The sequence below is a fragment of the Pinus tabuliformis genome, chromosome 5_1, assembly GCF_031772625.1.
Source record: "Pinus tabuliformis cultivar Carrire ecotype Pingquan chromosome 5_1, CPIR1, whole genome shotgun sequence".
In the NCBI taxonomy this organism is placed as follows: domain Eukaryota; kingdom Viridiplantae; phylum Streptophyta; class Pinopsida; order Pinales; family Pinaceae; genus Pinus; species Pinus tabuliformis.
In genome coordinates this window covers 371,996,654-372,009,110 of record NC_142305.1, presented here as the reverse complement: position 1 = coordinate 372,009,110, position 12,457 = coordinate 371,996,654, and the positions used below count along the sequence as shown (strand labels likewise).

Here is a 12,457-nt window from a genome sequence, read left to right as displayed (position 1 = left end):
TTTTAAATTCTTTCTCATGTCATGTAGCTGTGTCTGTGTTTCAGAGGCATCGGCCAAGGTAGGAGTTTCAAAATCATACGGCCTTCCAAATTGAAGGGTTTCACGGCTCTAATGACTGTGTCGGCAGTTTTGCCTGTAAAATGAACAGGCTTAAAAGATTTATAGTTGTATTTGACAGATAAATTTACGTAACCGTTAACTCACCATCAAATTCCGACATGAGAAAAACGCTGTACCCACATGAAATTGATTTTCATCATTTTTCCAAGGATCACGTGTCTTCAAACTTTCAAAACACTTGCTATCCGTTACGATCGGCGGTCTCTGTATTAGGGTACACGTACATCAGTATCGAGACGTGATATAGATAATCACGTTATTCGTATAAAATTACCAGTTTTAAAATAATAAAACAGATAAAACGAGTCTCAATTATTTTTATTTTCCAATTTAAAAAAATAGAACACATTTAACGTGTTTCAATTATGACAATTCTTGGCTAGCTTTGAGGACAAGATATGGATTCCATTCAATCTGAATGAAAGTACAGAATCGCACTCGGTATAACTTTATAATAATTAGTTTCTGTTCCTTTCTCTTTAGTATTACTGTTATACTTAGAGGTTTTTTGAGAATTATTATTATTTTTTTTAATCAAAATTAAATTTTGGTAAAAAATATTAGAATGGGGTTCGATTAGAATGCCTTAAAAATTGGTCAAAAATTATTTTAGAAAAAGCTGTAACCAAAAACACAAAAAGATAGTGAAAACATTTTACTCGTTGAAAAGAAAAAAAAAAAGAGGATATCTGCACTTGCAAACTCGTTGATAGGCACAACATGACAATAATGTACTGAACGAGAAAAAGAACAATAATAACGTGTTAATGTTGTACTGACTGCGTGGACACGCCAGCTTTTGTGCTGGCACAATTTCCGCCGCTCTAGATGGAAAATTTAGAAAGTCGAAACTTATACACTGCCCCTTAGGGCTATATATATGCGGTCCCGTTAGCAGAAATATACACTCGTCCTTCCTCCAATATTTATATAGTGGACGATATTCATTAGATATATATACGCATTTACGATATCATTGCAACAATGCCATTGGCATCGCTATGCCCATTTTCAGGCTGGGTTGTTTTTCTAATCGCTTTGATTTCGTATTTGGCTGCAATCACAAATGCAGCAATCGTCAATTATACCTTCATCGTAAGTTTTATTATTCGCTATTTGAAGTTTTATTTTTGCATACCATTAACTTTATAAAGACAAAGCCCTCTTCATATATGCTGAAGTATAGTATATCCATGATATTTGTTCTTAATGCCTGTACAGATTGAAGCGAAGACAGTTACCAGGCTATGCAAGGAGAATACAATAATCACCGTCAATGGGCAGCTACCAGGTCCAACTATCTATGTCCATGACGGAGACACTGTTATTGTTGAAACTTATAACAAGGCCGAGTACAATGCCACTCTTCACTGGTATGTCTCTGCAACCTTGATAATCATATTTAAGAACATGAACACATGTGATGTTGTTATGGACAAGTTTGATGATACTGATTATGAGAGTTGCTTTTCCATATGTCAGGCATGGAGTGGAGCAGTTGCGTACACCGTGGGCTGATGGACCTGCATATGTTACTCAATGTCCCATTCCACCAGGTGGCCGTTATACATACAGATTCAATATCTCTGGACAAGAAGGAACCGTGTGGTGGCATGCCCATTACTCATGGCTCCGAGCTACGGTGCATGGAGCTTTTTGTTGGGTATTTTTGATGGGGAAAATACCAAAAACCAAATAAACAAACACACAGAGGCAATGCTCTGTTTTTACTTTTCTCCAGGATCCTTTTGTGCACAGAAGACTTAAAAAAAATCACAGAGAGACAGAGTATTTCAACACCATAAAAGATTTCTGAGAAATTACTGGGTTAACTGCTGTAAATCTCTTTTTACATTCACTGCAGTGAAAACAACTTACTGCTGTAATAAAAGTTTACATAAGTTTACTGCTGTAAACAAAATTCACACAGACTTACAAAAAAAAACTTCACCATTTTCTTTATACACTGTTTGTGCAAAAACCACACATGGTTTTCTTACAACTCCAAAAATTACATCACCTGGTTCTTATCTTTTTACACACTGCTGTGTGTTCAATACATACCACACATGGTTTTCGCTGCACCACCAAATCTTTTCGCTCCTGTGTACACTTACATATCTCCCATATATCAAAAAAAACACAAGCATATGTTATATGTTTCATTACAAAATGGTCAACGTAATTAAAACAAAATACAACATATTTTTACGAACATTAATACATGCCGTATATAAGAAACATATATAAAAATATGTATTAAAACGTGCCCATACTCATATTAAGAGGGCCACCTAAAACTTCGTACCACCATTAAATTCCAAGACATTTCTTCCACAGCGGTCAAACTCAAAAATCAAACACTCCACGCAATGGTTTTAATTTAATGCAAGTTCGTATGCAGCTCCAGGTGATCAACGGCGGAAAACACGAGAGCACATCCAACGGTGGACAACAATATCGGAAACGCAACAAGTGCTGAACATTAACCTCCGAGAAAATGACGTTGCGTTACGTCAGGGCTGAACCACGTGTCAGCTCCACATTTTCTCGGGCCCTTGTGTACGAAAACCATTCTCTGCAGGTAGGCGGTCCGAGAAATCTTTAAACCGGTTTGTGGTTTTTGCTGGCGGTTTTGGGGAGCGTACGGCTGCGTTGAAATTAGATTTCAACACTCCCCTTTAATTTCAACAGCTGGGCATTCGGTCATACCGAGACACTTTCTCAAAAATTCAAAGCTCTTCTGATCAAGTGGCTTTGTCAAGATGTCTGCTACCTGTTCTTGAGTCCTGCAATGTTCTAGGACAATTTCTCCATTGTTCACTAATTCTCTGATGTAGTGAAACCTTGTATCAATGTGCTTCGTTCTCTTATGAAACACTGAATTCTTTGACAATGCAATAGCTGAGCTATTGTCACAAAAAATCACTGTCGCTTTTGCCTGCTCTTGGCCTAAGCTTCTCAACATTCTTCTCATCCACACTGCTTGACATGCTGCTGCTGTAGCTGCCACATATTCAGCCTCTGCTGTAGACAATGCTACAATGGACTGCTTCTTAGAAGCCCATGAAATGGCTCCTGAACCCATATTAAAAACATAACCGGAAGTGTTTTTCCGATCATCTACACTTCCAGCCCAATCGCTGTCTGTGTATCCAACCAAATCTGAATGTTCTGAGGCATGATACAAAATTCCAAACATTTTGGTGCCTTTGACATACCTCAAAATTCTCTTTGCTGCCTGCCAATGTGCCTCCTTTGGCCTCTCCATGAACCTGGAAATTAAACTAACAGCATACATTAAATCAGGCCTAGTAGCTGTTAAGTACATGAGACTGCCTACAATACTCTTGTACAAACTAGGATCAAAATCCTTGCTGCTGTCCTCTCTGCTGAGCTTTAATCCCATCACTGTGGGAGTGATTGCTGCCTTGCATTCTTCCATCTTAAATCTGCTCAAAATTTGATTTACATATCTTGCTTGAGATATAAAAATTCCTTTTTCATTTTGATCTACTTCTATGCCTAAGAAGTATCTCAACAAACCCATGTCAGTCATTTCAAATTCATCCTTCATGACTGATTTAAAGTTCTCAATAAGATAAGTATCATTTCCAGTGAAAATAACATCATCTACATACAAGACAACAATTAAAATTTTACCATCTTTTTCTTTGATGTAGACGGTGGGTTCTCCTTCACACTTGTCGAATTCATTATCCAATAGATATGAATCTATCCTGCTGTACCATGCTCTTGGCGCTTGCTTCAGCCCATAAAGAGCTTTCTTCAATTTGCACACTTTGTGCTCTTCACCTTTCTTCTCATATCCGAGAGGCTGTTCCACATAGACCTCTTCCTTTAACACTCCATTTAGGAATGCTGATTTCACATCCATTTGGTAGACTTTCCATTTGTTTTGTGCTGCTATGGACAACACTGCTCTCACGGTTTCCATTCTTGCAACCGGGGCGAAAGTCTCCTCATAATCTCTTCCATACTGCTGCTTGTAGCCTTTGACAACCAGCCTTGCTTTATGTCTTTCAATCTTTCCTTGAGCATTGCTCTTGGTCTTGTAGACCCATTTCACACCAATGACTTCTTTGCCTTTTGGTAACTCAACCAAATCCCATGTTTTGTTTCTCTCTATGGCATTCATCTCCTCATCCATAGCTTCTATCCATTTCTTATCTTTAATAGCTTCTTCAAAATGAATAGGATCATCAACATGACAATACAAGGCAAATAAGGAATTCATTCCTTCTTCATAAATTTCACTTAGATTTCTAAACTTCTTACCTCATTCACTTGGTGTGCAAGTGCTTGAAGATGCACTTGAATTTCCTCCTTGTGGTGTGCTTGGAGAAGCACTCTCATTGATCCTCAATGGTGTCCCTTGCTGTCCTTGTGTTGGCGCTGCTGTTTGGGGATGTATTTCAGCCACCTCCTCTTCATCTTCATCATGAGACAAACAGTTCTTGACATTAACTGTTTTCTCTATGCTTCCATCCCAAGCTTCCTCTTCAATGAATTGAACATCCCTGCTGACAAAGAACTTCTTGGTAGATGGAATGTACAGCCTGTAGGCTTTGGATTCATCACTGTATCCAATGAAGATGCATTTCTCCCCTTTGCTGTCCAACTTCCTCCTTAGCTGATCTGGAATGTGTGCATAGGCCACACACCCAAAAACTCTCATGTGGGTGACTCCTTGCTTTCTCCCACTCCATGCCTCTTCTGGCACCTTGTTCATGACTGCTTTTGTAGGACACCTGTTCAAAATATACACTGCACAATTTACAGCTTCAGCCCAATACTCATTTGGCAAATGCTTTGCCTTCAACATGCTCCTTGCCATCTCCATGATGGTTCTGTTCTTCCTTTCAGCAACTCCATTTTGCTGTGGAGTGTACCTAGTTGTAAACTGTTTATGAATTCCATTTTCTCTACAAAATCTTAGGAATTCCTTGGAGATATACTCACCTCCTCTATCAGTTCTCAAAACTTTAATGTGCAGCCCGCTTTGGTTTTCAACAAATGCTTTGAAGTTTTGGAATTTCTCAAAGACTTCACTTTTGTTCTTGAGGAAATATATCCAAGTCTTTCTTGTAAAATCATCAATGAATGTCAAGAAATATAGGCTGCCTGCTAATGATGGAGCTTGCATCGGTCCACATAAATCTGAATGGATGATCTCTAAGGGTGCCTTTGCCCTTATGCTTTTACCTGATGGAAAACTTTCTCTATGTTGTTTTCCCAAAATGCAACCTTCACAAAGGCTGTCCGGCTTCTCTATCAGTGGTAATCCCTTTACCATTCCTTTTCTGCTCAATAAGTTTAGACCTCCAAAATTTAGATGCCCGAATCTCAAGTGCCATAACCAGTTCTCATCCTTTGGCACGCTTTGGAAGGCCTCTTGGGTGACTGCTGCAATTTCACCTTTGTTTTTCATGTCTGCCCTGATCCGGAGAGGGAACATCCTGTTCCTTGTCATCTTCACTTCAGCAATGCATCTTTTGCTGGGTGGTATGTCCATGATGGTGCACACATCATTTACAAAATAAACATTGTAACCCTTTTGGATAAGCTGTCCAACACTCAATAGGTTACATCTCATTCCGGGGACATAGTATACATCTGCTATGGTTTTCCTTTCTCCTTGCTTTGTAAATATTTTTATCTCCCCTTTTCCCATAACAGACACTTTACAATCAGTTCCTAGTGTGACCTCTGATTTCAAATTCTGATTTAAGGCTGAGAAGAGGGCAATGTTTCCTGTCATATGGTTGCTGCAACCTGAGTCTAAAAACCAAATGTCTTCACTATGTGTTTCAGCCATGTTACAAGCTAACAGAACATTATTTTGACTGCTGTTTTCTCTTGTAACATTTGCATTTTGTCTGCTGTTCATATCATGTTGTTTCTTTCTACAATCACTTGCATAATGTCCATACTTTTTGCAATAATAGCATTGAACATTAGATTTATCATACCTTTGTCCTTGAGCTTGATGTTGTCCTCCTTGTTGGCTGTTGCCTTGACCTTGGTTCTGATTTGTATTGCTGCCTCTTCCTTGTGCATTTGATGGGCTGTTCCTTCCACCTCTGTTCTGGCTTCTGCCTCTTCCTCTTTTGTTTCCTCTGCCTTGACCTCTGCCTCTTCCAAAGGACATCTGGGTCTTGAAGGCTTGCTCAAGAGATGAGTTTTCATTCCTACTCAACCTCTGCTCATGTGTTATCAGTGATGCATGTAGCTCATCAACTGAATAACTTGAGAGATCCTTTGTCTCTTCAATGGTGGTGACTATGGCATCAAACTTTGAGGGTAAGACCCTCAATATTTTCTCCACAATCCTTCTGTCTTCAATGGTTTCTCCATGAGTTCTCATTTGTGTGATTACACCAATCACATGAGTGAAGAATGAGTCAATGTTATCTGACTCCTTCATGTTCAAGTTCTCAAAATCCTTTCTCAGCAATTGTAGCTTTGCTGTCTTCACTCTCTCCATGCCTTGATAGGCTATCTTGAGGGTTTGCCATGCTTCATTTGCTGTCTTAGCTGCTGCTAACCTTGGAAACACACTCTGGTCTACTGCTAGATACAACAACATACGGGCTTTCGAATCCTTCTTCCTATTGCTCTTCAGCTGATCTCTCTCTCCTTGAGTTAGTGCATTGAACTCAGTTTCATCTGCTGGTTCTTGAAAACCTTCCTCAACTATTTCCCATAAGTCTTGAGAGGCAAACAGGGCTGTCATGGTTATTGCCCAGTAGTCATAGTTTTTCCCATTAAACTGTGGGAGCTGGGTGTTAAACAAACCCATACCAGTGCTTGTGCTGGCCATTCCTTGTATTCTGATCTATGCCTCTAAATCCTTGACTGTGTGTTTAAAACAAATCACTGCTTCTTCAGCAACAGAAAAAACTTTTTCGAATACCTGAATCTTTTGTTGACTGTCTTCTGTCTGCCTGAGAGTTTTTGCTCAGCAACAACCTTCTCCCTTCAGCTTCTTCGTCTCCTTCAAAGAGCCTAAGCCTGCTCTAATACCACTGTTGGGTATTTTTGATGGGGAAAATACCAAAAACCAAATAAACAAACACACAGAGGCAATGCTCTGTTTTTACTTTTCTCCAGGATCCTTTTGTGCACAGAAGACTTAAAAAAAATCACAGAGAGACAGAGTATTTCAACACGATAAAAGATTTCTGAGAAATTACTGGGTTAACTGCTGTAAATCTCTTTTTACATTCACTGCAGTGAAAACAACTTACTGCTGTAATAAAAGTTTACATAAGTTTACTGCTGTAAACAAAATTCACACAGACTTACAAAAAAAAACTTCACCATTTTCTTTATACACTGTTTGTGCAAAAACCACACATGGTTTTCTTACAACTCCAAAAATTACATCACCTGGTTCTTATCTTTTTACACACTGCTGTGTGTTCAATACATACCACACATGGTTTTCGCTGCACCACCAAATCTTTTCGCTCCTGTGTACACTTACATATCTCCCATATATCAAAAAAAACACAAGCATATGTTATATGTTTCATTACAAAATGGTCAACGTAATTAAAACAAAATACAACATATTTTTACGAACATTAATACATGCCGTATATAAGAAACATATATAAAAATATGTATTAAAACGTGCCCATACTCATATTAAGAGGGCCACCTAAAACTTCGTACCACCATTAAATTCCAAGACATTTCTTCCATAGCGGTCAAACTCAAAAATCAAACACTCCACGCAATGGTTTTAATTTAATGCAAGTTCGTATGCAGCTCCAGGTGATCAACGGCGGAAAACATGAGAGCACATCCAACGGTGGACAACAATATCGGAAACTCAACAAGTGCTGAACATTAACCTCCGAGAAAATGACGTTGCGTTACGTCAGGGCTGAACCACGTGTCAGCTCCACATTTTCTCGGGCCCTTGTGTACGAAAACCATTCTCTGCAGGTAGGCGGTCCGAGAAATCTTTAAACCGGTTTGTGGTTTTTGCTGGCGGTTTTGGGGAGCGTACGGCTGCGTTGAAATTAGATTTCAACACTTTTGTAATCCTTCCTAAGGAAGGAAGCTCATATCCCTTTTCTAAACCCGATGCCGAAATTCCTATTGTAATAGGTGATGATCTACTCTGAATATTCAATGCACAAAAGTTTATATACCTAATGGGTTTTAATCGTTAATAAATTGATTCAAAGCGATTATGTTATTGAACAGGTGAATGGTGGAACGCTAACCCCATCGCCGTCATAGACGAAGCGGTTCGCACAGGTGGTGCGCATAATTTATCGGATGCCTTCACCGTAAATGGACAGCCAGGAGATCTGTTTAACTGCTCTACCTCGGGTATCATGTTGTTTCTCTTTCAACCACTTCTGTCGACTTAGATTATAATGACGTTGTAGAAAGTGATGAAGTAATTGTTGACGCAGGAACATTTCGACTCCCTGTAAAAAGCGGAGAAACGTACCTTCTGCGGATCGTGAATGCTGCACTCAATAGCGGGCACTTTTTCAAGATAGCAGGCCACGAATTTACAGTCGTAGCTGTGGATGCTTGTTACACCAAGCCGTACAAAACAGAAGCACTCGTCATTTCTGCAGGCCAGACTACAGATGTTCTTCTCACGGCCAACCAGTCTGTGGGCAGATACTATATGGCCGCCCGAGCGTATCAAAATCAGGCAGCAGGTGATTTCGATAACACCACAACTACTGCCATTGTAGAGTATATTGGAGCTGAAAATTCTATGAGTCCACTTATGCCTAGCCTTCCAGCCTACAACGACACTCAGACAGTCAATATATTTAGCAGCGCACTGAGAAGCCTGGCCTCCCAAGAACACCCAGTGGATGTTCCGCAAACTATAGATGAAAGCCTCATCTCCACAGTTGGACTGGGGTTGCTTCCCTGTGAAACTGGAAACACTTGTGAAGGTCCCAACGGAAAGAGGCTGAGTGCAAGTATGAACAACATATCGTATGTAGAGCCCGCGATCTCCCTGCTTCAAGCTTATTACTACAACAAGAGTACCGATGTCTATACGACGGATTTTCCATCAAAACCTGCAGCTAGATTCAACTACACGGGGGACGATATACCCCGAAAATTTTGGACTCCTGACGCCGCAACAAAAGTCAAAGTGCTGGAATACAACTCCACCGTGCAGCTCGTTTTTCAGGCAACAAACATCTTCGTTGCAGAGAACCATCCAATGCATCTTCATGGTTACAACTTTTACGTGGTGGGACAAGGTTCCGGGAACTATAACCCAGTAAAGGACCCGCTTAAATTTAATCTGGTGGATCCTCCACAGCGCAACACAGTAATCGCTCCAGTCAGCGGGTGGGTTGCCATAAGATTCAAAGCTGACAATCCAGGTATATAAAAACTTACCCATCTTTTCTTCAGGAATTCAATTTCATCATATTTAATTCTATTACCATAATAGTATATATGACGAGCAAAGTGTTTTTATGTGGACAGGAATGTGGTTTCTGCACTGCCATTTGGACGACCATTTCACGTGGGGATTGAATATGGTGTTTCTAGTGAAGAACGGTGGCACTCCTTCCTCAACAATAGAGCCCCCTCCTGCAGACCTCCCCGCGTGCTAGGGAATGAACAAAAGTCACAAGGCCAAAAGGCATCCTGCGGCTGTCATTAGTGCTTACCACTAAATATGATGTTGGTGAAAGTGTTGTATCCGTCATAGTAATAAAATAAATGATGTGTGTCGTTCTAAACAAGCCGTCAATAATTTGGCAAAATTTACCGTTGTATTCATGCGCTTGCATGATTGATTTTCTTTTATATATTTATGGAAAAATATCGTACGATAACTCTCGTTTATATATATATATATATAGACTTCGGTCAAAATAGGAAAATAATTTCATGTAATCGTAAGATTTAGTTGTTTAGTTCGTATAAGCAGTGTGTAAGGTCTTTTTTTAAACCAATACAAAATACAATCTAATTGCAAATTTATTATTAAATTATAATCTTATAAGATATACTGTTTTAAAATTTAAATAAGTGGTTTTTTGGGTTTGTATTTTTGGGTTTTATTATTTTTAGGTTATCAAGAAGGTTTAAAAAAAAAACATTTTTTTTCTATCTTCTGATTTTTTTAGTCTTTTTTATTTTCAAAACATTTGTCATGCCACTGATCTTCCTGAAAACTCTACAAAATTATAGTAAACTACAAATACTTCTCCCCTTATTTTTATCGTAAAAATAATATATTAAAAATGTTATAATCGATCTCTTACTTTTTAAAAATATAATAAACCACACAATATTAATAAATATCAATTTAATATAATTTAAAAATACTATAAACCTAAATTTAAAATCAATATTAATAAACATTAATTTTATATAATTTAAAAATACTATAAATTTAAATTTAAAATGATTATTTAAATAATTTATTGAAATTTTAGTTTTTAATATCTACATTTTCTTTCTCACCCTATCTTAAAAATATTCAAATACATGTTTAACAATATCAATAGAAATCAATATCAATATTACTAAAGAATAGAATGAGTAATTTTGTTTATGCATAAAAATTATAAAATTTTTGATTATTGATATGAAAAAATAAAATATATTTAAAATTACATATGAAATAATTTTTTTACAGATAAAATATGATTTTTTTTTAATTTTTTTTTTAATATGAGTTTGTGCTGGCATGATATATGGATCTAACTCCGATTTACCAATTTCCATACCAACTAACTCTAAAAATAGTTAAAAATTAAGATTTTGTTGGTGGATTGGCTAGTTCAGAAGTTGTTCCCATACTTCACATTTTGAAGTAGTAACTTTCACACAATAAGAAACCATCAACTTAGTAAATTAACACAATAAAATTTTACATTAATTTAAAATTTCCTTTTAAGGTAAATCTATCAAAGTTTGACTTTGGCTACATGCATATAACCTATCAATCATGAATAACAAGAAGCTAACAAGAAGCTAACATGGTGTTGCAAGTTTAAGGATGATGCTTCATGGAATCTTTGAGGAATGTAGTATTGACAATCTTCCTCTGTTAGAAAATATTTAGAAGAAGCAATTCGCTCACTAGAACAACTTGCAACAATTTCCTCCAAAGGTTTGCTCAAGTATTGGATTCTCGATTTGGTTGCTTCAATTTATGAAATCTTTCTTATTGCATTGAATTTGGAATTCGAATTTGTGTGATCTGGTTCTTCATCCCTTCCGTGGGCATGATCATTTTGGATGGCTTATTTTACTCACCAAGATTAATTCCTTCCCTCCCCTAGTTCTCCCCTTCTCCTTCATTCTATCTCTATTATTTTATATACTAACGTACTTCCCACATCTCCTCTCTCAGTGTTTACCTCTCTCACGCTTTGGTTAACTATTCCTACCCCTCCCCCTAGCTCTACCCACCTGCTTAGTTCTAAAGCCTCCTACTATCATATAAAGACTTAATGGGTTGAGTCCTCACTGACAAGGAAAATGCATAATAAGAATTTATTATATACATGATAGAATTATTTGAGAAAGTTGAGAGGTTCAACAGAAAATTCATAATCCTTGCCAAGAACTGACAAACGTTGAATTTTCCTCCTAAAAATGACAATGACCCACAACTTCTAGTGCATACAAACACTCTTACATTATGAAGACCAAGTGAGCCAGTCACTTGCAATAGAACCTTTTTTATATTAATTGCTTTGGATGCAATAAAAAGTTCCTTGAATCTCATAATTCCTGGTATGAAAGAGCAAAAAATGAGGACACTCTAGAAATAATAAAAGAATAACTACAAAATAAGTCACAAATTGTAAAAACTTATCTCATAAAAGAAAGAAGGTTGTGAAAGATGCTTTAGCGTAAAGATAGATTTCTCCATGTTAGGGTAAGCCATATTGATCATAAATTTTGCATACTTAGTAGATCTCTAAGCGTAAAAGGGACATGAATCTTAATAAATAAGGAACTCATCCTAGTATACCGAGTGAATTAGTGAAGGAGGTTGAAAAGGTTAAGGAAGCTATAAAGGAAGGAAAATCGAAAATCATTAGAGATAAGAAAATTACTAAGATAGAGACCAAAACTAGAGACATAGCATAAAGGCCATTTATTACGTTAGATCTTGAGTGAAATTAATACTTGTTAAAGCCAAAACTTGGGAGCAAGATGAGCCTAAGGTCCCTCATATAGATGGATTCATTTTGTAGTCAGCGTGGAACACAAAATCCTCTCCTATAGGGATAGGAGGAATAACCTATTATATAAAAGCGAATGTGTATCCTCAAACTCAGATTCA

At 37.6% G+C, this 12,457-nt stretch overlaps 1 protein-coding gene across 1 annotated transcript; it reads left to right on the top strand.

Moving 5' to 3' along the window:
* Positions 1-1,045: 1,045 nt before the first annotated feature.
* LOC149164999 (laccase-12-like) lies at positions 1,046-9,977 on the top strand. The gene is made up of 7 exons (XM_089431056.1): positions 1,046-1,215; positions 1,342-1,493; positions 1,603-1,778; positions 8,179-8,262; positions 8,362-8,490; positions 8,577-9,524; positions 9,631-9,977. The coding sequence occupies exons 1-7, from the start codon at positions 1,105-1,107 to the stop codon at positions 9,759-9,761; spliced, it is 1,731 nt and encodes a 576-aa protein (XP_089287182.1). The 5' UTR covers positions 1,046-1,104; the 3' UTR covers positions 9,762-9,977.
* The last annotated feature ends 2,480 nt before the right edge of the window (positions 9,978-12,457 follow it).